General features: G+C 39.9%; 1 protein-coding gene across 5 annotated transcripts in view; it reads left to right on the top strand.

The window, feature by feature from the left end:
• The window catches only part of RAPGEF4 (Rap guanine nucleotide exchange factor 4), a 227608-nt gene that overhangs the window by 168285 nt on the left and 34763 nt on the right, over positions 1 to 24560 (top strand). For all 5 annotated transcript variants that reach the window (XM_030580527.1, XM_030580526.1, XM_030580525.1 and 2 more), the window contains 5 exons: positions 204 to 280; positions 6244 to 6390; positions 7566 to 7681; positions 12694 to 12782; positions 15965 to 16043. In XM_030580527.1, coding sequence (XP_030436387.1) covers positions 204 to 280; positions 6244 to 6390; positions 7566 to 7681; positions 12694 to 12782; positions 15965 to 16043 — 508 coding nt within the window. The remainder of the gene's footprint in view (positions 1 to 203; positions 281 to 6243; positions 6391 to 7565; positions 7682 to 12693; positions 12783 to 15964; positions 16044 to 24560) is intronic.

Below are 24560 nucleotides of genomic sequence, written 5' to 3'. Positions count from 1 at the left end.
ATTATACAATTATTAGTATTCGTTTTTTCTTCTCAAATCAAAAGAAAATTGCTTTTAAATCCCAATGTAACTTTTTTCAAGATGGTAAGACCCACTAAAATGACTTCAGTATAGTTATTTTATATTGGTGTAACTGAGGGAAGAACCACTTATGCTAAAAGGCACCTATATTCTCAGCATAAAATCTTTTCTTTTTTTTATAGTATTCAATCAGGGAGAAGAAGGTACTTCCTGGTACATTATCCTAAAGGGATCGGTAAATGTAGTCATTTATGGCAAGGTATTTTTGAAGACCTTTTATTATTCTTTTTATTAGCAGGACTGTAAGAATAAACTTTACTGAAATACACTTTCACTTACAGCAAGATTATGTTGCTTGGGGTAAAAAGTAGAATATCGTTTTCAGTTTTTAATCAAGAAATGATTCCAAACTATTTTATTTATTATGCTTTTACATTGCTGATTAATAATTTCAGGACTACAGTTTGTATGTATATGAACATTTCAAGACTATAGACCACCTAAATATAACTCAGTGCAGTTACATCCACACTTGTACTGCACAGTGGCTTAAATCAAACACAAACAATAAAGCATTATGTCAAAGCACACCCTCTCCAAGATATTCAGTGACTGTTGTGACAAAGTTCCTCCTCTACCTTGGTGGGTCCTGCGCTTATTGGCAGATTTGCTCACCTCAGTGATCTTCCCCACAGTCTGGATCAGCTCCTCCTGTGTCTGATCAGGAGTTGGAAGGTTTGGGGGGAACACGGGCCCGCCCTCTACTCCGGGTTCCAGCCCAGGGCCCTATGGATTTGCAGCTGTTTATAGTGCCTCTTGTAACAGCTGTGTGACAGCTACACCTCTCTGGGCTACTTCCCCAAGGCCTCCTCCAAACACCTTTATCCTCACCACAGGACCTTCCTCCTGGTGTCTGATAACGCTTGTACTCCTTAGTCCTCCAGCAGCACACCCTCTCAGTCACACACATATTTAGCGCTTAGCAGTAGTTACTACTTTAATTACAATAGTAGCTGTCACACCACAATGCTGACATTGTCTTAATATAGCTTTATTCTCATTCACTGATAGCCAACTACTAAACTGCCCCAAGTTATAGCATTATAATCCCTATGTAGCTACGTTCAGTACAACAAAGAATAATGCCCAAATTCATATGGAGGCTACGTCTACACAATGAACTGTGATGTGATTTCCCCTGCTCACGTACACGTACTCACACGAGCTGTCATTGAAGGCTAGCAGTGTAGCTGCAGCATCATGGGTACTGGCAGCGGAGGCATGGCTTTGCTGTGCTGAATATGTACTCACTGGTTTCAGGCAGGTTTGTACTTGGCACAGCTACCTGTATCTCTGCTGCTGCTACCCATGCTACTGTGGCTGTGCTGCTCTCTATATTCTTGCTGGCTCTCATCGAACTAGTGCAAATATGCATACATGAGCAGGGGAGTCGCACGCCTAGCTCACAGTGTAGGCATAGCCACGTCCCTTTGACATTCCCAGCCTTAGCTAAGCCCTGTGCCCACATCATGGTTGCTACAGTCCTTTGGGGATTAAGATCAACTGTTTCCTTCTGGGTTGTTGATTTAGTCTAGTATTACCATTTGTGAGCATGATCACATATGAGCCATCATAAGTTAGCTTAAATTTTATTATCACTTCACAAAATATAATAATTTGTATACAGGAACTTTAAATACAAAAAAGTATTGTTCATCTTACCAACCTTTTACCATAATATGGAGATACAATTCTGTATTTCCTTTTATGCCATTTCATGTCTAATTATTTAAGCACGTATAATTAATGTTGAAGAAGCTAGATAGTTATTTTCAGTGTAACCAATGTGTCACCTCTCTTTAGAGTATTTTTAAAATGTCCATTGATAAACAATTAAAAATGATCCCTTTAAGTATGTTTCCATTTTAAATAATATGTATATGTATTGTACTTTTTGAATAAGTTGACATAGATTGATGTGCATTCCTCAACCTTCCTCCTCAAGGGTACTCCCATTAAGTAGCTTCAAATGGTCTATTCAGATAAGTACGGATGACTCACACGAGTAAAGGTTAGAAAACTGACCCCTTAGTTTTCCTTCTGATTTAAGGCAAAAATGTCCCTAAAGGAGTGAAGATCTCTACTACATATTCTACTTTCATACCAGGTACTTTGGAGGAAGGTACAAGAATCCCTGTAGTGGTCAGATAGGAAATAACCTGCTCACAGAGGAGGTTACTTTCTAATTCCTGACAGTTACTAGTCAACTTATGTCCCAAAGCATAACGGTTTATCTCCTTTCTAAGAATTTTTTTATCCTGTCTAATGTAACTCTCTTTAACCATATAAATGTCAAATCCTTTTAGAATCCTATCAGTCTTTTTGGCCTCAGTGATACATTGTGGCAAAAGAGTTCCAGAGATTAATTTTAAACTGTGTAAAAAGAATTTTTTAATTCTGTTTTAAATATGTTGCCTTTTGATATTATTAAATTCTCCTTCATTCTTTTGAGAAAGGGTATATAGGAGTACCTGATTTTTACCTTCTGTATGTCATTCATTATTTTCTATATCACTGTCCTGCCTCTTTGATTTCTCTGCTCTCTAAATTAAAGAGTCCTAGTGCCTTTCTTCATATGAACGCTTTCCACACATATAATCATATTTGTCTTCCATCTTTGGACTCCTTCTACTGGAAGGTTCTAAAGGAATCAAAGAAAGTAACTTTTTTTTAAAAAGGGTAAGTGAGATGACCCGGGTAACTACTGGCTGGTTACCTGAGATTGATCCTGAGCAAAATTCTGGAACAGCAGATATGTGATGCAATCGGTAAAGAATTAAAGGATGATAGCATAACTAATGCCAGTCAGCAGGGCTTTATGGAACATAGGTGTGTCAAATAAACAGGATAGCAGTTTTGATTGACAAGTATCACTGATAAAGTATCATACATTTCTGCAAAAGATAAGGTGAGTCTAATATCTTTTATTGGATCAAATTCTGTTGGTGAAAGAAACAAGCTTTTCAGCCACACAGAACTTTTCTTCAGGTCTGGGAAAGATACTCAGAGAGAGTGTCGCAACTGAATACAAGGTGGAATAGATTGGTTAGCATAAGTAGTTAACCCATATTTCAAGGGACCCTTCAAGGTGAAGTGGGGCATTAACTCCCCTATATCATCTGAGAGAAAAGACCAGACAGTATCCTGGATTGCAGTGACACTGAAAAGGATGTTTCTCCTATGATTGGCAAGGTTTAATGGGTCACTTCAGCTTGAATGGTCTCTGCAAATATGTATGCAGTGGTGTTGTAGTCATGTTGGTCCCAAGATAGTAGAGACACAGGGCAGGTGAGCTAATATCTTTTGGACCAACTTCTGTTTGTGAGAGAGACAAGCTTTTGAGCTCTACAGAGATCTTCAGGTCTGGGAAATATTTCAATGGACCATTCAAGGAGAAATAGCTATTAACACCTCTCCAGTCATGGGGGAAGGGGAAAGGAGAGAAAAAAATATATTACCTCACCCACCTTATCTCTCTTAGAATATGTATTAGCTACTTATGCTAACCAACCTGTTCTACCTTGTATTTAGTTGTGACACTCTGAGTACTTTCCAGACATGAAGAGCTCTCAGTAAGCTTGGAAGCTTGTCTCTCTCACCAACAGAAGTTGGTCCAATAAAAGATATTATCTCACCCACCTTGTGTCTCTAATATCCTGGGGCCAACACAGCTGTAGCAACACTTAAATTTCTGCTGGTCATTTGACTGAGTCCCAGAGACATCTGATAAAGAAATTAGCGCTATACTAAATCAGTGTAAACCATATTAAATGGATTAAAAGTTGGTTAACTGACAGAAATAATAATAATAAATGGGGAATCCTCATCCTATGGGGCATTTCTAGTGAGATCCTACAGCGGTCTGTTATTGGCCCAATGCTTTCAGTATCTTTATCAATGATAAAAAATAAGATCATTGCTGGTAAAATTTGCAGATGACACAAAAATTGGTGGCATAGTAAATAATGATTGTGACAGGTCAGTTATACAGTCAAATGTGGGTGGGCTTATTTGAATAATATGCCAAATGTAAGGCAATCTATCTAGAAACAAAAAATGTAGTATCTTGGATAGCAGTGACACTGAAAAGGATTTTGGGATAATGGTGGATAAGCATCTGAATGTGAGCTCCCACTGCAATGCCATGGCTAAGAAGAGGGACACTATCCTTGGACACATAAACAGGGGATATCAAGTAAGAGTAGGGAATTGGTATCTCTGTATATGGCATTAGTAAGATCATTACTGGAATACTTTAAAAAAAGTTGAAAATTTTTAACAGGTTCAGAAAAGAGCTTCAAAAATGATTTGAGGTCTCAAAAACATGCCTTCTAGTCAGACACTTAAGAAGCTCAGTCTATTTAATTTATGCAAGAGAAGGTTAAGATGTGACTTGATCACATTCTCGAATTACCTCCATGGGGAAGAGATTTCTGATAGAAGATGGCTCTTTAATTTGGCAGAATTGTGGGGAGGAGGACCTGTTAGTACTCTCCCTAAGTTGTTGTTATTTGAGAAAAACATTTTCTTAAAGGGAAATGTTTGCGAGGGACTGAGGAATTTGGATTCCAATAAACCTACATTTTGAAAAGTTAAGGAGAGAAATGACTTTGAAACATTTTAATGTCATCACTTATTTCTTCACACACACAAACTTCCATATAGAATTCTCTGCATTGAACTCTAACCCGTGCCTCAGAAAAACTAGTACATCGCTCAAGTTTCTCTGTAGAAAGTTACAAAAAATTATACTGTACAGTGAAAAACAGTAGACTTGGCAGGTCTGCATTCACCCAGCACTGAAGAAAGACTTACTAGTCTGTAATTCGCAGGATCAGTCCACTGCCTTTCAGAAAACTAAGGTACAGCACTGGCTACCTTACAATTCTCAGGTATAGTAGTTAATTTTAATGAGAGATTGCATATTTTTATTAGTAGCTGAGCCATTCTGTTCATATGTCCTTCAGAACTCTTGGATGAATACCATTCAGTCCTACTTTAAATAACTCTCCAAAACTGTCAATTTTTGTGTCAGCAATCTGTTCTCATTTTAGTTAAGGTACAGCCCGGAAAGTGTCCCAGTACCTAATAAATTTCCTCTTTATGAGGGAGATTTTCACCGGTGAATATGGGAGCTCTTAACTCCTTTTGACTTTTAATGGTAGTTCGGCACCTAACTACACTTTTTGTGCCTTTGAAAATCTCCCCTGACATTTTCTCATGCTGGACCTGCATGTGGAACTCTAAATATTTCAGTGACAGCTACCATAGAGGTCCCGGTATTAAGCCTTTTTCTTATTCATCCAGATTTAGCTTCTAGGTCATCTCTCACTCCAGCGTGTGGTCCCAATTTTCAGCCAGTTAAATTGGTGTAGCTCTGAAGTCAATGGAACTATGCTGATTTACTCCAGCTGAAGATCTGGTCTATCTCTTTAGTGTCAGTAGATAAAATGACCAAGCAACTCTCCAGCACTCCTACAAGCATATCTAGATGTCTTGTGAGTGCTGTCATCTATATAGCTGGTAAGTCACTGAACAGTTCTCACAGTCATCACATATCCAGTTATTCATATTTCTAATGATCAAATCCTCTACCACAGTCTGTTGACTTATTACAGTGGTGTTCTCACCTCCTGTGAGGACTTCCTTGGTATATGAGGAATAATCAGCCTCCTTTACCTAAACTGGAAGATGGAAATTTGTACGTCCGTTCCACCTAGATTCTCCTGTCATTAGATCAGGACATCCATCATGGGCATGTGTATTATGGAAAAGAGCAGAATGGGTAACAGAGACTGACACTGTTGGAGAGGAGAACTTCACTCCAAATCTGTTCTTCAGCAAACTAGATCTGCATTTTTCATTATCTCTTTTTTTTTTTTTTTACATCAACAGCTTGCTGTCATCAGCAAGGCCAGAAGGATCCTTCGCTCTGAGTCTAATTTCAGAGAACAAGCCCATTCTTTTCTATTCTTGCCTTTCTCTAGTAATAGTAATAAGCAGTTATCAAGTATTGTTTCCTCGTCATTATTTTAGCTGTTGATTTCCTGCCAAATACATTTGTTTTAATATTGGATTTTGAAGTCTAGTGTTTGCACATGGCATTTCAATGGGATGAACTATAATAATGATTTTTGTGTATAAATGTTTTGCTGTTTATAGGGTGTGGTATGTACCCTACATGAAGGAGATGATTTTGGGAAGTTAGCACTAGTGAATGATGCTCCAAGAGCAGCATCCATTGTTTTACGAGAAGATAACTGCCACTTCTTGAGAGTAGACAAGGAGGACTTTAATAGAATACTGAGGGTAAGTGTTGGGTAAGACATGCCACTAACACCGGTCCTCTCATATTTGCCATATCCAGTGGCCTGCTTTCTCACCTTGCAAACATTTTCAAAACCTGTGTCATTAGTATCAATAAATGCCAGTCAACCCAAAGCATCATTTGAAATAACTTGTAATTAAAGAAGAGAGATGTAACATCCTAGAAAACAAAAAAATCAAGTAGTACATTAAATAAACTACAGGAAAATACATTGACCCTTGCTCAAAGGATCTGGAAAGATGTACTGGCCCAATTTCTGTGGTTATTAATGTTAGAAGAAAAGCTCAGTTGTGGTGTTTATAACTTGAACGTGGGCCCAGATGATCTGATTGTGACTGGTTGGAAACATCCCATAATACCCAAGGCCAGAAACATTGTTACCTTCGACTGGAATGTCTACGTGCCTACTGGAGTGATGACAAAATCAGCTCAGACAGGTGCCACTCAGTGCAGTACTTGAAAAATTTTCTTGCTGCTGCTGAGTGGCTCCTGAACTAATAGGGAGTGAAATGCTTTAGGTCTTGGAGACTCTAGTTGAGTGTTATGTAGCTCTTGCTGTCTGATTTTAGCAGGATTTCAAAGACTGCACTGATGTACTAAAACCTGGGTGCCAGATTACTTTTCATTTGTGTTTAAACGTGCACAAATGTTGGCTCTGGCTTTGTTTTAATTGTATATAATTGTTTCCACCCTAGACTCTGAGCAGCTATAACACTTTATTGGGCTAGGATTTATAATTCTTTTATAATCCTTCCAAAAGAACAGTAGTTAAAAATGAATGGCCAACAAATGCCAGATTATGGATAATGATGATCATGGAAGGGCAAGGGTTGAAATGACTCTACATTTTAAAGGTGTGGAGAAGGGTTGGTTCTGGCAATCTGCTTTCTTCCCACCTCACACCTATGATCCCCTTCCTGGAAGCTGCTGTGCTAGACTTCCCCATGATTCTCCCCATGCCCACTGGGAAAGATCCTCTTCACTCTGCCTGCAGAGAGAAAGGGTGCGGAGAGGGAAACCAACATGGAAAGGACCAGCCATACAGGCTTGTCTCCTCGGCTTTTGTTGAAGTTATTTGAAAGTCATTCATTTTAAAAAAGTAATTAAGCAGCCAAGTCAGGTGCAGTCACTGTATTAAAAATAACTTGTCTTGCAGGATGTTGAAGCAAATACAGTAAGACTCAAAGAACATGACCAAGATGTCTTGGTACTGGAGAAAATCCTAGCAGGAAACAGAGCTTCTAATCAAGGAAACGCACAACCTCAGCACAAGTATGTTTTCATTCAGTAGTGCAGATGTCAGACTGTGATTAACCTTTTCATATGGTATTATTATCTAAACAATAGCACATTCTCCCTTTCTGTGGAAAAATTCAGTGTATGTAATGGTGGTTGGTTTTTTTAGCATCAGCTAATCACATGCCCTGTAGTGCATAATATATCAATTTTCAGCCACGCACTAGGTCTGCAACTTTACACAATAATTCTGTAAAGCTCTAACTGTAAATATTCATTTCATGAATGGCTTTTAAACAGAATGCACATGGGGAATGATGAAGCCCCATTAAGCAGAGCAATTGTGTAAAATACATGGGGAAAGTACCTTGTTTTGTTACTAAGTACAGATGTTTCTCTTTGGATTTCAGATTCAGGATTCTAATACAAATTTGCTAGGTTCAGTTTATGCACAGTGTGAAGAATGCAGACAGGAAAGTAACTCCCTGAATAGGCTTGCATTCTTTTTATAATATTCACCACATTTTCCCTGCCTTCTTACCTAGAGGCAGGAAGCACCATTCTGAAATGAAGTAAGGATGTCCAGGGGAGTCAAGTTATCAATATTGCAAATGAATGGAACTGCTGGAAAAATCGCAAAGATAAGGGCTCTGAAACTTACTGGTTTTCTACACTTGAAAATAGGTCTGAATCCTCCATTGAAATACAATCAGATTGGATTGTTGGCTCTATTATTCCAATAGTTTAAATTCCCCAGTACAGAAGTAATGACCTCATGCACACACATTTGCATGCACATACATATGTTGCACGCACATACATTCACATGTAGATCTGGGCGAATTTGGGTTGAACTAAAACTGAAAATTTGTGGGACAAAAATGGTGAACTGAAAAAGTTGATAAAAGTTTTTTTCTGGTTGAATGATTTAATTTCTGGGCATTTGGAAAATAAAAGCAAAGGAAATAAAGCATGATGTTCACAAAATGGCCAGAAAAGATGGTGCCTTCCTTTTAACCTTTAGCCCAGTGGTTAGGGCACTCCCCTGAGATGTGGGAGACCTGCCTCAGTTCCCCTCTCTCTGCCTTATTTGGAGCAGGGAATTGATCTCGCACATTGCAGGAGAGTGTTCTAACCACTAAGCTGTGGGGTATTTGGTGGTGGGGTTTTCTCATTCTCTTCTGTTGAGGCTGTTCCTCTTTGTGTAAAATACTTGGCTAATCATTGGGCCAGAGAGAGCATGCCTGAGTGACTATAGCCCACTGGGTAGAGCACCCACCTGTTATGTAGGAGGCCTATGTCCATGTCCCTGCTTCAATGCATGTTCAATTATTTTTATACAGTGGAACAACTTCAATAGGAGAAATCCCTGTTCTGCATCAGGCAGAGGGGGGCATTGAACCTGGGTCACTTGTTTTCCAAGTGAGGACGCAAACCACTGAGCTAAAGATTATAAGGGAGGCACCACCACCCTTCTCCTCCAGCCATTTTGTGCCTAAGTCCACTTGTGAATTCCAGCCCACAAGTGTTTTTGGATGAAACTATCTGATGAATTCCTGTCAAATTGGCAAACAGTTTCAGCTCAATTGAAACTGCATTTTTCAGCAAACAAACTATTGGTCTGAAAAATTTGACCCAGTTCTGTTCACACGTATATGCACTCAAATGCACCAGTCATCTAATGCACACTTATAACAAGTACAAAAAAATAGCAAAATACAGCAGGAGATGGCAATGCTTTTTATCCCCACGAAGTGTCATGCTGTTCCCCACTTCTGGAGTATACAGTCCCAAGTTCTTATCACAACCCTGGTAGGGGGGCCGTAGCTCTTAGGCCTCTTCCCAGAGGCACTGTTTTCTTCAGACACCTAGCTAGGGCCCATCTTGGTACCTTCAGCTGGCATCCTTCTTAGCAGCCCTCCCTGGATTCAGTCTGCAACTAGACCAGCAGGGCCCATCTTGGTACCCTCGTCTGGTCTGGCCAGGTTTTGTACTCAGTCCCCCGTGCTCAGGCTGCCCGCAGTGACCTTTCAATGGCTCTGCTGCTATACTATCTAGCCAGCAAGGCACCCGGTCTTTGGCAATCTTCACTGGGCTCAGTTCTGTCTGGTGAGCTCTCTGCAGTGAGCTATCCACGGTCCTGCTGTTCAGCTAGCCAGCCAGGCACCCAGTGCTCCCTCATCAAGCTCCACATAGCAACTGAAGACTCTGCTCTGTTGCTTGCCTTTTATCTGACCCTTCTGGCCCCTTATTGGTCGCTCCAGCAGCCCCTCTGATTGGCTGCTCTTCTCTAGGCTGCCTAGACTCCTAAAGGACTCATCACTGCTCTGTTCTGGGACAGGGTGATTCAGGGCTGCGAGGCCTCCAGCAAGGGGCCTCCGGACATAGTGCGCCCTGCCACAGGGCCTAATTCTTTAGTAGTGTAAATGAGTGAAAGTCAGTTGTAGTCAGTGGAACTGCAGTATTTTACATCAGCAGAGAATTTGGACCTCTAGATTTTAGCCCATTTTGCTTTTAGTGACTTAATTGTGACCACATAATTTTGTGCATTTCTAAAACGGTTCAATGAATGTTTTATGCAAACATATTTCAGACACTGGATTTCTTGAAAACTCTTTGCTATGAGTATTACTTCTAGTATCTGACATTTAACAATTCAAAATCTGAACAGATAAGTCATATGGTATGTTTGTACTTCCTGGTTAAATGAGGGTAGCTTTCAAAATCAAGCTTCCAGGGTGAACACTTTCAATGAAAATTCGAAGTTTGCTTTTCACAAATATTTTATCAATTTGTTTAAATATATTGTTTCTGTGAACACTCCTGCCAGTGAACATTCACAGAAAGCAAACCCAAAAGGGGCAGAAGCAGAGAAAAAGCAAAATGTCTTAAAAATTTCTGCATTCACAGATAATTTTTTCAGAGTCCAGCTTATTTTACTGACAGTATGTTTGATAAAGTATTTTTATTTTAAATCTTTTAAATTGTATTAGTACTTGTGAGTGTGACCTCTCTAGTTTCTGCTATAAGCTAGTAAATGGAGGGAGAGGCAACATTAGGTTTCAAAGTCCATATTTAGACACCTAAATAAGTGATTTGATTTCCAAAATGCTGAGTCTTTGGGGATTACTGAGTGCTCAGCACTTTTGAAAATCTGCCCACTTATTTAGATGCCTAAGTTAGGAATTTAACTGTAAGTACCCACCTTTGAAAGTCTTGGCCAAACCACTCTGTTTATCCACAGAAAATATAAAGCAGAGGCCGTGCAACCTTCCCCATACTTCCCAAGCAATGTTGCTCAGGCCTGAGCCAGAGAGCTCACCGATCTGGCTGGGAGGATGGTTCATTCTCCAGGTCCATTCAAACCTTAGCTTCTCTGCTGAAACTGTCAACAAAGGTACCAATTTTGATGTGGGCACTTTCTAACTAAGACCAGCAGGTGACTTTATATAAGGTACTAAACTACCTTCAGACTTTTGATCCCTACCAAATTATATAGAGGTGAAACACTGTGTAGTGTATTTTTAGTTTCCTGAGCCATCCTGTCAAGAATTATTTTTTCCCTTCTCTTAATCTTAAGAAAGAAAGGCTCCATTTTGGGACCAGATGCCTTGAACTGCAGTTTGGGTCCCTCCCTGCCCCCCGTCTGCTGCAGCTCAGTGAGCCACAGTTTCAAAGAATGACAGGCTTGCTACGAAGAGCTAACTCTGAAGTTCTGTCTTCCAAGCTCTAACTTCTCTCTTCGTGGGTGATCACACACATGCAGTGTTACTGACTGACACCTCACAAAGCATTGCTACAGTCTACAGTCACTGTAGACCACTTCACTGCTTTGTTTTCACTTTCATATTCAACGTGCAGAAAACTGGGTTCTCTATGCCTCGCTCACCTACAGACTTGGTTAGTATCTCTACAAGGATGTGCACTGGCTTAACAAGTGTTTGTGTTCTTGGGACATCAATACAGTTCTTCCAAAGGGGCTGGCAGGTAAAAGAACTATGATGGTCAGTGCTCAAAGTGAGGGAGAGCTCACAGGAGCTCAGCTCCACCACTTATTTCTCAGCAGGAGCAGAACACCTACACTTCTCCTAGAGTTTTGGGTTTGTTTTTTTTTAAGTTTCATACTTTTTCACTCAACATGGAAAAATGATGCAAAGATTGAAAGAATGAAATGGAAGATAAAAAAAAATCCTATTCACTAGGAAAGGAGGAAAGAGAGGACAGTTAATTAGTGCAGCTGTATTCTGTAATATCCTCTGTTATAGTGCTGGTACATAAATCTTGCCAACGTTCCCTGCAATACATATGATAACCTCACTATATGCAGTATACCCTTGTGCTGTATCTCTCTAGATTTACTGTTAGAAATGGTGCAGGTACTGAAGTTAAGCAGAAACTTATTTACTTCAGTTACCTAAGGCAATTGGCAAGTTTTGAAGTTTTACCACTATACGTTACTGTCTACCACCATGTCCTTTCCCCCAGCTCAGACCTGCAGTACTGCAGGCATTCTTTCGCTTCCACTGTTTTCCCTCTGAGCACTGATGATGATAAATAGTGGTGCCCATCTCACCCTAAGAGTTAATCTGTTTAAATCCATCTAAAGCCTACATTTTCAGAAATTTTGTTGTTGCTGATATTTTTGTTCTTAATAATACTTAGCACTGGCAGTGTTTTTCAGAAAGGTCTGATTCACCATTTCTCTGCTCCAGTTTTACACCAGTGCACCTCCACTGAAATAATGGTGTAAAACTGGGTATCGCAATGGAGAAAGGGCCCTTTGTCATCTTAGTCCTCGTGGTAAGAACGTAAGTATTATTATTCACATTTTACAGTTGAGGAACCTGAAGCAAAGAGGTTGAGCGATTTTTCCCCTGGGCCACACAGAGTCCATGTCAGAGCAGGTATTTGCATTCTTCAGTTGGTCTTGACTTCCATTCCTATGCTCAGAAGTCTTAGGTTCCACTTCTCTCTGGTACCAATTATTTCTTCAGTTGACATTTTCATTGTGCCTTTAGAAAATTAATTGCTTCTTTTCTCTTCCACAGGTATACTGTGATGTCAGGAACTCCAGAGAAAATTTTAGAGCACTTTCTAGAAACTATGCGCCTTGAATCAACTTTAAATGAAGCGACAGGTAGAATTGTGACAAAAGCTTTATTTCTATTCATAAATAAGATAGGCTTTCAAGATGTAAGTGAAAACGTCATGCTTGGAAATGCAGCCTTTAATTATCTGCAGAAATTCATCTAATCAATATTTAGATACACATTTTTAAAAGCTAGGAAATTCAAAATTTAAGGTGATAATCCACCATCCTTATCTTGTCCCATTGTATTTAGGGTTTGGAGCGTCTATTGATAGCAAAGCAGCAAAGTCTCACAAGATGTTGTAACACAGGCAATTGCTTGTATTGGTCACAGCTTTGATGATAAATGGAGACATGTAATAACCCAGTTACATTGCTACCACATAATGTACTTGTCATGATGCATGCCACATAGTACTATGCACTAACCTTGATCCCTCCTGCGTCACTTTAAATTTCTTTATTATACTTTTCCAATGGACTCTTATTCAAACAGAAGGAATTCAGCACAACAAGGCCAAACCCTCTGGTGTGTAAATTGCTGCAGCTCCATTGAAGCCTATGGAGCTGCAGCAGTTTACACCATCACAGTCGTCAGATCTGAGAATATGTGTGTCTGCTATCTTATTCCTTGTAGGTCTTTTCATTAAAGAAAAGTCAAGAAAAAAGGCTTTCTCATAATAATAGTAGTTGTAAACTGGCACAGACAATTTATATTATGTTACTGTTTATCAGCTAGGACACCCGTTCAGTAAGCATGTTTTTGACCTTACAGATGGTTGGGAAGAATGAGTGTAAAGGCCTTCTTAAATAATCCATAGATTAGTAGTGCTATAATCAGTACATAAGCCCATGTGCTGAAAGATTGCGTGATGACTTTTAACTTCTCTGTTTTAATTACTTCTGTGAATAAAATAAGCTTCCTATACAGTTGCATAGTCATCTAGCAGCAGAAGCAGGGCATAGGGACTTCATGTCTGCAAACATCTGATGGCAAGTTTACCATCCTTATCCTTTAACTTTCTAAATAGTCTTAAACTTTTAAATTGTTTCAAAACGTTTTTTTTCCAAAATGTCCAATAGCAAAATTCCATATTTCAGTCTGATGGCCTGCAAAACATCACATTTCCAAACAAAGCCATTCTGAAGTGGTAGGGTCACAAACTTCTGAAACCACCGATTTTTCATTTGTGCATTCTCTTAAATTAAAAACAGCTAAACCAGTTTGTTTTGTGAACTATACGAAGAAAAAATACTCTGACTGAGGTCCATTGGACTTTATATACTTCCAACAGAGAGACATTTCCAGATGCTGAATTATATAAAGAGTGGAAGCGATGATACAGTATGGATGGCACAGCTGTCACACCATGTTTTCCTTGATATCCCTCCATTACAAGACTTAAATTGTTATTACACTAAAAAGTGGCTCTATAAAAATGGCTCCCCTGGGTAATGGGTTTATTGTGTTTCACTGATTCCATATAAAATTTGCTTAGTTTACAGTTAAAACAAACTGTCAAACCTCAAACTTATGCCAGATTCTGAAAGCCATTCCAGATCATTCCTCTTTATACATCATCACAAGTACAAGGGGTAAAAGATGCCCTCATTTACAGCAGTGCAACCCCACTAACAGCTCATTTGGAGGGAGGAGATACCTCACCAGTTGCCATAATGTACTAAGTGTTATTTCTTTCCAACCTAAAAATGTTTTATTTGTATTATTAATCTCATTATAAATCTGTTTTCTATGTTTAATTCAAATGTCATAATTGTGAATTGATTTGAATCAAAATATAAATTAGATCTTTGACAATCAATCTACTTATTTCTGGTCTTTTGCTGATTGCCAACTGAGTCAGCAAGGAATTCTTCCCCATCTTAGTATACTATTTGGAATTGTTATGCTGATACACCCTGTTGATAGGTGCTTCCTAGGTACTGAGATGTAGAGGGCCTGATTCTTATTACACAGAAGATCTTAATGTACATGAGAATTATGCCCAAATATTTCACTGTTGTACAGGAGTATTGTGATGTGTGGAATGCCTTCTTCTGAAGTATTTAGTATAAGCCAGTGGTTCCCAGACTGGGGTTCATGAACCCTTGGAGGTTCATGAAATGTTACAGGGGATTCTCGGGGAAAAATTCCCTAATGGTGGATAGAGCTGTCCCTAGGAACCCCGGGCAGCATGTGGCCAGCAGCCCAGAACCCCTGGACTTCCAATAGCTAAACAGATCAAAGCAAGCATATCTATCACACTGAGGAGATTTAAACTTCAAGACTCCTTATAAGAAATGGAAAGGGAGCTGGATATTTTCTGCTGTTTTTAATATGAAAATAAGCAGCTAGTATTGTTTTTAAAATTATTATGAAGAACAAGTTTAAGCTTTGTTGTAACGTGCGTTGTTTGCCTGGACTGCTAAAGACCTGAATGCTTGTGTAGGAGGAACTCTTTGAGTCGGCTTCTTAAATACCTTCATGCTGTTTCACATCTATACTCCTTGTTGAAACACAGGTGCCTTGTTTTATAACAGGCTTATTCAAAGTGATACAAGCTATGAAAGCGAGATCTTGGAAGAATGTTGCTGTTTTCATAATGTAATAAAAATACTGTAATGATAAATAATATTTAATAATACATAGTGTGTAATAAGCATGTCTTAAAAACAAATGTTATATTTCCAAGATCACTGCTTTTATAATTTATACTCAGGTAAAGGAGAAAATCCCTGGAAATATTCATTTTTAGGAGGGGGTTCGCAAGACTTAACATTTTAGTGAAAGGGGTTCACAGGTTGTTAAAGTTTGGGAACCACTGGTATAAGCCCATTGAAGTCAAATGGATATGAATGGATACTTAAACTAAGGCACATGCTAACGTATCTTGCTGAATCAGAGCCTTAGTGCAGTATTTCATGGCAAGGATTCATTTGAATCAGACTGAGTACATCTACTAAAGCCAGGTACCTATCAAATCTAGAAGCATAACCAGAGCAGAATCCATTCCAAGAAAGCAAACAAATCAATATTTCATGATAAATACATAGATTCTCTGTATTCAAGTTTAATACTGTACCCAAAAAATACAAAACCGAGTCAAACTGCTGACCTCTTCACAGTCTTCAGGAAGCTAATGAGATCTTTAACTGAAAGAAGCATCACTGTTATGAAGCCTGAGTTGTTTGCAAGAGCTTAACTTTCTGCTTTGTTTTTCTTTTCACAGATTCTGTTTTAAATGATTTTGTTATGATGCACTGTGTTTTTATGCCAAATAGTCAGCTTTGTCCAGCCTTGATGGCACAATATCCTTTTGTGATCAAAATTTTACATTCCTTTTAAGACTATTCCTATTAGAAAAGAGACAGACACATTCTTAAACACTCCCAGCTCTCCAAAGACAAGTAAAGTTTAATGGAGTCGCACTTTTATGGCCAAGCTTCCAGTGTGTGAATGACAGAATACTCATAATTAGGCTTGGAAGGATTCGATTTTTATTGGTAAATGTTGGTAATGTAGATTTTACTGTACACACACAAACCAACAAAAAATATTTCCATCGATAGTAATCAAAATTGACAGATAGGCAAAGTAAGAAAAATGCTGCTTACGACTGTAAGAGTTCTATTTAAGGATATTTATTTTCTAGGTTTAGACATGTGATGTTGATCATTTGTGTTTTAATGGCTATAAAGGTTTGTTTTTGAATCTCAATATCTGCAGTCATTAAATAATTGTCTGCCCCCTCACCATTGCCTGACACACGCCCCATAATTTCTTGCAACTGTGACAATTTAAATAAATGAAACAATTAAAAATGCTTAAAACCCATAATTTTCTCAAATGTGAACATTTAAATTGATAAAAATAAATTTAAATTTTGACAGATAGACAATATTATTTAAACTTTTTTTTTGCCAAGCCCACCCATAACTCAAGAGTTGTATGTTTAAGCTGCCAGCACGTGTTATGTGTGAGGGTCCCTGCTGGGGTGCAACTTGGAACTGAGGTTCCACTGAGCCCTCTGACTCACCAGCCTGGGTTCACTCTCACACTGTGATAAGCTACAATCCTCTCCAGGAGTTGCACTCACACAGACAAGGACACACCCAGCTGCAGTTTATAGAGTCACAGAATATCAGGATTGGAAGGGACCTCAGGAGGTCATCTAGTCCAACCACCTGCTCAAAGCAGGACCAATCCCCAGACAGATTTTTGCCCCAGATCTCTAAATGACCCTCTTAAGGATTGAACTCACACCCTGAGTTTAGCAGACCAATGCTCAAACCACTGAGCTATCCCTCCCCCAGTTATGTGAGTACTTCTCCTCAGCCACTCATAAACTAACAGTAGAGAGGCTATAGCCAGCACTCCCAACCCAGCTCCACAGCCTGGGACCCCAGAGCTGCACCGTCTTGCCCTGACCAGTAAAGATTATTACCCAGTCTGCCCCTCCCTTGATGTGGAGAGGACAATGCATCAGCCCCTGTTCCTGAGCAGATTTCCCTTTTCAGTTCAAACACCACACTGTTTTAGGTAAAAAATATAAAACAAATTTATTAACTACAGAAAGATTTTAAGTGGATGTAAGCAGAGTCAGGATAAGCTCTACCCTGACATCTGGTGTAAAGAATTTCAGAGAGTGTATTTGCATAGGCACGCCTACCCCATCCCAGGCTGCTGAGCTGTGGGACTGCTTGGTGACAAATGACTCACCCTCAGTTGGGTGGTACTTGCTAGACAAGGGACATGGGTTCCAAAACCCAGGGAATTGAGAGAGGCTGGGGACAGGTATCTGTGCCTGGTGGTGCAGTCTCCTTGTGGAGCCAGAAGCACCAGTTCCACCCCCTCCTCTCTCCACTGTGGAATGTCAGAGTTGATTTTTATTCCCTCAAGAATCTGAATACAGGTTACTGAGCTGAACTCACTTTGGGCTAATGGTGCACTAGCACTGGGGCTCCCCCACTAAGAGCTGAGATCACTAAGAGTTGAAATCACTAAAGAGCTGAAATAACTGAGCTGAGAGCACTGAGTACTGTGCTAACTAGTGGGGGAGCCTGAAGATATACTGTGGAACAGAGCAGCTGGTGGAGTGGAGCAGTTGCGGGGACGGCTGGAGCGGATCACGGGACAGCTGGTGGCAGCAGAGCGGCTGGCAGAGCGGAGTAGCTGTGGGACGGGTGGAGCGGCCCACAGAGCGAGCAGAGCAGAGCAGAGCCAAGCAGTTTGCAGAGCAGCTCATGGGGCAGAGCGCTGGTGGAGCGGAGCAGTTCCTGAGGACGACTGGAGGAGCAGAGTGGAGCAGCTGGTAAAGCGGAGCAGTTCGTGGAGAAGGCAGAAGCAGAACCCACGGAGAGGCAGGGAAGTTGGCCCCAGACCACGTAAGGTGCCCCTTTCTATCCAGGCGGGGGGGAGGGACCTCTACAGATAAACTCTCGAACTCTGGGGTGGCACTGACCAGAGACTTTTGGGTTGTTGGACTTTGGGGTGATTGGACTTAAAACCCTAAGGGGAAAAAGGACAGTGCCAAACGTACTTGGAGGTGGCTTTTTGTTTATGGTTTGTGTTATAACTCGGTTTGTGGTGTTTCTCCAATGGGATGCCGCATTGATTCCTCCCTTTATTAAAAAGATTTTGCTACACTCAGACTCCGTGCTTGCGAGAGGGGAAGTATTGCCTCCTAGAGGCGCCCAGGGGAGTGTGGTATGTGAGTGTCCCAGGTCACTGGGTGGGGGCTCGAGCCGGTTATGCATTGTGTTACTGAAACGGAACCCCTGGATACTGAACCCGGCCCTTGTTGCTGCCAACTCAGAGGGGCAGAAGGGTTACATGTTTATAAGCAATAACGTACAGATCAAAGCAGATTACCTAAGAAATAAACAAAAACGCAATCTGAGTTCTCTAAACTAGATAGGATTTGAATCAAGCCGTGTCTCACCCTGTTAGATAGTACAAACAGTGCACCAAGCTTCCATACACAGGCAGGTTTCCTTGTTTCCCACCAGGGACCCTCCTTCCTCAGTTCAGTCTTTATTCCTAAGGTGTTTCCAGGTGTTGTGTTGTAGGGAGTGAGGCCCAGTGGTGATGTCACTTCCCCCTTCTATAGTTTCTTCCATGTGGAGGGAACTTCACAAACACAGTTTGTGGAAAAATACAGGCACTAAAATTGAATCCAATATCACTTGATCTAGTCACATGCCCTTGCATGCTTTAATGAGTCATGGCAGCTATTATCCATATGCTGACTGAAGTGTCCACAGGTGAGGATAAGCTTTTCCCATGTCCCATTGTTTTCATTGATGGCCCAATACCTTGAATATTTCCTTCAGAATGTGCTGGCTAGACTGGATGTAAACTGACCTGTGGGAATTACCCAGAAGCAAACACAGTTGAAATACAGATGCACAGTCAATATTCATAACTCCAGATACAAAAATGATAGATGCATACAAATAGGATAATCATATTCAGCAAACCATAACTTTTCCATTGACACCTCACATGACATATTTTGTACAATATGCATCATAATTATATTATAACCATGTCATATTCATATCATTATAGTGATTATAGGGTGCAGAGTGTCACAGTACATACTCATACAATGGTGAAATAAAGAGTCTGAAAACTCCTTCTTTCCTGCTAGAGATTTCCTATCCTGAAGGCTGAATTCCACTGAGTGACATTAGGTGCCTATAAGTTAAAACAATCCCTTCTGGCTTGATAGCTGAAGTCTTAAGGCACCTGGAGTAAATGAGAGTCAGTAGTTGCTTCAGCCAGCAGTTCCTTTTTTATGCAAAATGAAAGCAGAATTAAAACATCAGAACAAAAGTATCCCCAGGGAAGGTGAGTAGGTGAGTGGTTGCTGTTAAAATTGTCAGCATTGTCCATGTTACCACACAGTGGTATCTGTAATGCTATTTTTCTCCATACATGGTATAGGAAATAGCTGTGGTTGTATGTTAACTGTAGACAAATGTTGATTGTTTTAATGGCAATCACTTTGTTATAATTAATTTATTCTTAGAATATGAATTACAAGTAGCTGAGTTTATCTGGCTGTATTTTCAGAAGGTGCCAGAAGTTCTTGCCAGAACATTGCTTTTTCAGTTAAATTTAATGACGGTAAACAATGAAGCCAAGAAGAGCAGAAACACATTTCTTGAGTGTTTGTACTCTGTGCTTCTGGTCTTCTGTTTTTTTCACTTTACTTCACTTTTCCAAATGACTCCGTTACTAACAATTCAGATAACTACAGCATGTGGGGACGAATGGGGTAGTTTAGATTCAAGTTGGTTGCTGCCACTCTTTCATTGGTTCTGTGCCTTTGGGGTTGGCTTATGTGACAAGTTTCAGCTCCTGAATATGCAGTCTGTTAAATGAATAAACAACAGTTCTTTAATTGCCTTCGTTCTTCTTTTGGCAGGAAAGATCAATGTAACTTTTTAATTGAGTTTTAACTCTTTCTTTTAACTTAGAACATTTTATGAGTTTTTGACTGGAAATTCTATTCTGTTTCCCAAAAGTTTAAACACTCCTGTTCTTCATATAAGAGCTTTCAGTTCTCAAAACAGTCTTTCAATATTAAATAACTCCTGGAAATTCATTAGCCTAAGTTGTTGGCAATTTTTGGAATGATAATTTTCTTGTCTTCTTGCAATGAGTGAGGATTTGATTGTGCAGTGCCAGTAATTTATTAATTAATTCCCCATTAATGTAAATATTCTATGGTTAAATGGCTTCTTACATTAGTAATTAGTCTGGCATCAAATGACCTTACTATATTAGTAGGTAAAACATCTTACTATTAATATAACAATGATATCAGGCAGTTATTATGAAGACTTGCATTTACAAAATACAAAATCTTCAGGAAAACAAATAGCTTTTAAAAGTTCTATGTTGGGGCCAGTCATGTTTGTTTCTCTCTCTTAATTTCTCAACGTTCTCTTCTCATAAACTCACACAAAATCTTCCATCCAGAATGTGTTCATGATGCAGTGATCTTGTTACATCTGTGTCAACAGCTTCACTGACTTCCACACCTGAAGAACTTTACCTGCTTTACCAACAACTTAGTGACATAGATTTCAGCAGATTGTTCTGAGTTTTCTCTTCAATGCCCATTAAATTGTTGTGAACTCACAAGCCTAGAGGGGGGTGTTTTTGATTTCACCTGATTCTGAACCTCCAATGAAAACTGTAAAGTAGTTGTAATCATCTGATCAAAAATGTGTCATGTAAACACAATAATAATTTAGCCATTAGACCTTTATACTTACATTGGGCAGCTATAGAAAATACATTGTATGTTTTGTTAACTTCATTTACCATCATGCCAACATATATTTATACTCCATCACAGTGATGCACATTGGCTTTACACAATTATTAGTTATTAATGTAGTTAAATTTTGATTACATGGATGGAAGAACAGACTCAAAACTTGCTTCTGCTTCCTAGCAAAGATATCCTATGCCAACATAACTAAGATCGAAGTACAGAGCTGTAACCATGTTGGTGTTGATTCATGTTTCACAATTAACTGCATATCTGACACTTACTTATTGCAAAAATACATAATATTGTGTTTCTGATTGCAAACCACAATGCATCTGCCACATGTAGAATTAGGAGGTTTTCACTAACTTGCACCATGATAACATTAATAAAGGAGCCATTATGAGCCAAATTAAAAATAAGCAAATGAGCGTAAAAATTACTGGTGCCTGTGGTGAGTCAGTTAAAAAGTAGGTAAAAATATGTGAAATAATAAGTGTTTGAAAGGTAGAAACTGCATGAGGAAAATGACTCAGTGGAATGTTAAATTTGCTGCCTGAAATGTTAGAGAGCATAGTCTGCAATATATTATTCATTTCCTATGATCCTTGGACTTACACACTCTCATAAATAGGCTGACATGTTGTTTCCCTAGTCATATTAAATCCATTCTAAACTAAATTAGAATGCAGATCTCTGTTCATACTCAAAAGCTTAGCAGTCATATAACTGTCCCAGCAGCAAAGAATCCTGTGGCACCTTATAGACTAACAGACGTTTTGGAGCATGAGCTTTCGTGGGTGAATACCCACTTCCTCAGATGCATGTATTCACCCACGAAAGCTCATGCTCCAAAACGTCTGTTAGTCTATAAGGTGCCACAGGATTCTTTGCTGCTTTTACAGATCCAGACTAACACGGCTACCCTCTGATACATAACTGTCCCAGTAATCCTAGTGAAATGCCTAATCTGTATGGGTATTTTTGATCAGAGGGATATTAGAAAATTCCATGTTCATAAGCCCATCCTTTTTCCAATTAATGCTTTATTCATATGATGCTTTAATGTGGAAAAAAAAAGAGCCCTTGGTGTAATTTTCAAATGAAAAGATTGAAATATAGATCTTACAGATGAGTTTAATTTCTAATGAAGAGTTTGAAGTCTCTTGGGTGAGCTCTTGAAAGTGTACTAAATGAACCCCAGTCTTTGATTTGACAGAAAAAACAGAAAGAAATGAATTCTTAAAATTCACTATGTTCAGATTCATATCAAAGCTATCATATGTGGGAGAGGCCATGGCTAAAAATTCTTCCAAGGAAGGCAACTCCAAGTTACCACCACAATCATTCTCTCCCTAATTCACACACATCAGTTTATTGGGAGCAATTAACCTAAAATCAACAAGAGGCAAGGGCAAGGGTCTGATCCTTCTTCCACTGAGGCAATGATGAAATTCCTATTCAGTTCAACAGGAGCAGGATCTAGGAGGGCCAGCTGTCCAGTTTTCAACCAGAAAGTCTAATTGAAAAGGGGACCTGACTGTCCAGTCAGATTTACTAAGCAGACTCCCAAAGTCCGGTTACTGCGGGTGGGAGAGGCAGGGAGGCGGCATGTCATCACTCATGCCACTGTCAACCCCTACTCAGCCAGGGCCACCTCCTACCTGCATTGGGTGGCTGCAGCTCCTAGCCCCGGCTCTGCAGGCGAGTCTCTCTTGACTCACGCAGGGAGGGGGGGAAAAGGGGAAAAGCAGTGAGTGATGGAGGGAGAGAGAAAGAGGAGTGAATGGGGATGGGGTTTCTGGGGGAAGGGGCAGGGCAGGAGCAGGGCCTTGGGGAAGAGGCGGGGTATGGGTGAGGCCTAGGAGGAAGGGGTGGGACGGGGAGAGGAAGGGGAGGTTCCAGCACTTGCTGGAGTGTCCGGTTTTTAAATATTACAAAGTTGGGAACCCTAGCAGGATCAGACTTGAATTAGTGTCAGCATAAGGCCTATAATGGGGCATACAGGCAATTTAAGATTTATGAGGCTAGTATTACCCCATGCCAGATTTTCAACAAAGGACATTTGGGACAGAAAATGAGGTCACTGAGGGAGAGGAAGAAGTCTTGGGAAAGCCATGTGGGCTGCTGATACCTTTGGTTTTAGTGCCAGGGTGGATTTGTATAATCAGAGGTGGGCTGGAACTTCCCTCTCCCTTCAGTGGTGAGAGATCAAGCTGGTTCTTGGTGGGTTCTGCCTGTCTGTCTGTCAGAACCAGGAGAGCACCACAGGCTTGGAAATGTTATCCCTAGGGCAGGATAGTAGTGTAGGCATGGGGGAAGGCCTGCTGGGATATAAGGAGACTGTATAAACCCTGCCTTTCCTAGAGGTAATAAACCAGGAAGCAGGCAAGCTGCACTGATGGTCTCTCCTGTAAGTAGACCTCTCTGTATTTATTATGTGTGAATTTTGTTTTGCTTTGTAGTGATTCTGAGACACTCTTCCAATGAGATTCTGTGAGACCATGTAGACATCTTCACTGCTCCCCCCACTTTTTTCTTTCTGCAAATTGAAATAAAGCTTCCCTGGCCCCAAACTTCCAACCCAGAAAGGGAGCCTTTTCTGTTTACAATTCCATGGACATGCTTTTTATTTATTTATTTCTGTATAAGGCCCCTTATGTGACTAAGCAGCCTGAGCTTAAGCACAAGCTGAATGAAGCCTTTACATAACACTCAGGCCAGTTGAATTTACAGAGTTCACAAATTATATATCATTACATACTGCATTTTACATTTGCGTTATTTGATCTAATCCTGCATGATATGACTCAATACAATATTTAAAGAAAATGTTTTCCTAAGCCTAGTCTCAATGGGCCCAATTCTCTCCAGTGAACATCTGCTCATTACAGTGGAGGTACACTAGAGGTGCATTTGGCTTAATGTTACTAAAATAAAATCTTGATTCAATAAATCTCTTGAACCTACGTCCCTCTGGTTGGGGAGAGGGTCCACAGGCCAACTTCCCGCTCTCTAGTCTGCTCCCCATAGATTTATAGAGGCATCCGTGCAGTCTTTTAAGCAAGCCCAGTGTTCTTTAGATTAAAGTTGTAGGTACAGGAGTGAGCACTTCAGAGGTGTGCTGTCCTTTGTGGTACTTACAAGATATGTGCATGCAGAAACTATGTTTTGGTGCAGTTTGTTTATATCTTTATCTTTTTTTACATGTTTTTTCCTTTTCAAAAAAAGTTCTTGCATCTATTTCCATGTTTTTGCAATTAAAAATTTAAAGAAGTAAAGCCACCATTTGTTAAATATGTAGCTTAATATTTTATTGTTTATATTATTAAATGCATGTCACAAAGTGCTGTGCACAGGATATGATACACGGCTAACTTATGTGACACATTCCTTGTTCTTCTACCAGAAGAACAGAACTGAATGTTCTCTTTAGATGAAGTGATTAACCATCTTTTCCCTGGCTCTTAAGTGTCATCTCTCTTGCTCCATTATAAAGCTGTGACAAACAGTCTGATTGTGATTCTTGATACCTTCC

This window comes from Gopherus evgoodei, chromosome 11 (assembly GCF_007399415.2).
Source record: "Gopherus evgoodei ecotype Sinaloan lineage chromosome 11, rGopEvg1_v1.p, whole genome shotgun sequence".
Classification (NCBI taxonomy): Eukaryota; Metazoa; Chordata; order Testudines; family Testudinidae; genus Gopherus; species Gopherus evgoodei.
The sequence above is the reverse complement of the archived record's forward strand: the minus strand, read 5'-3'. Positions and strand labels throughout refer to the sequence as shown.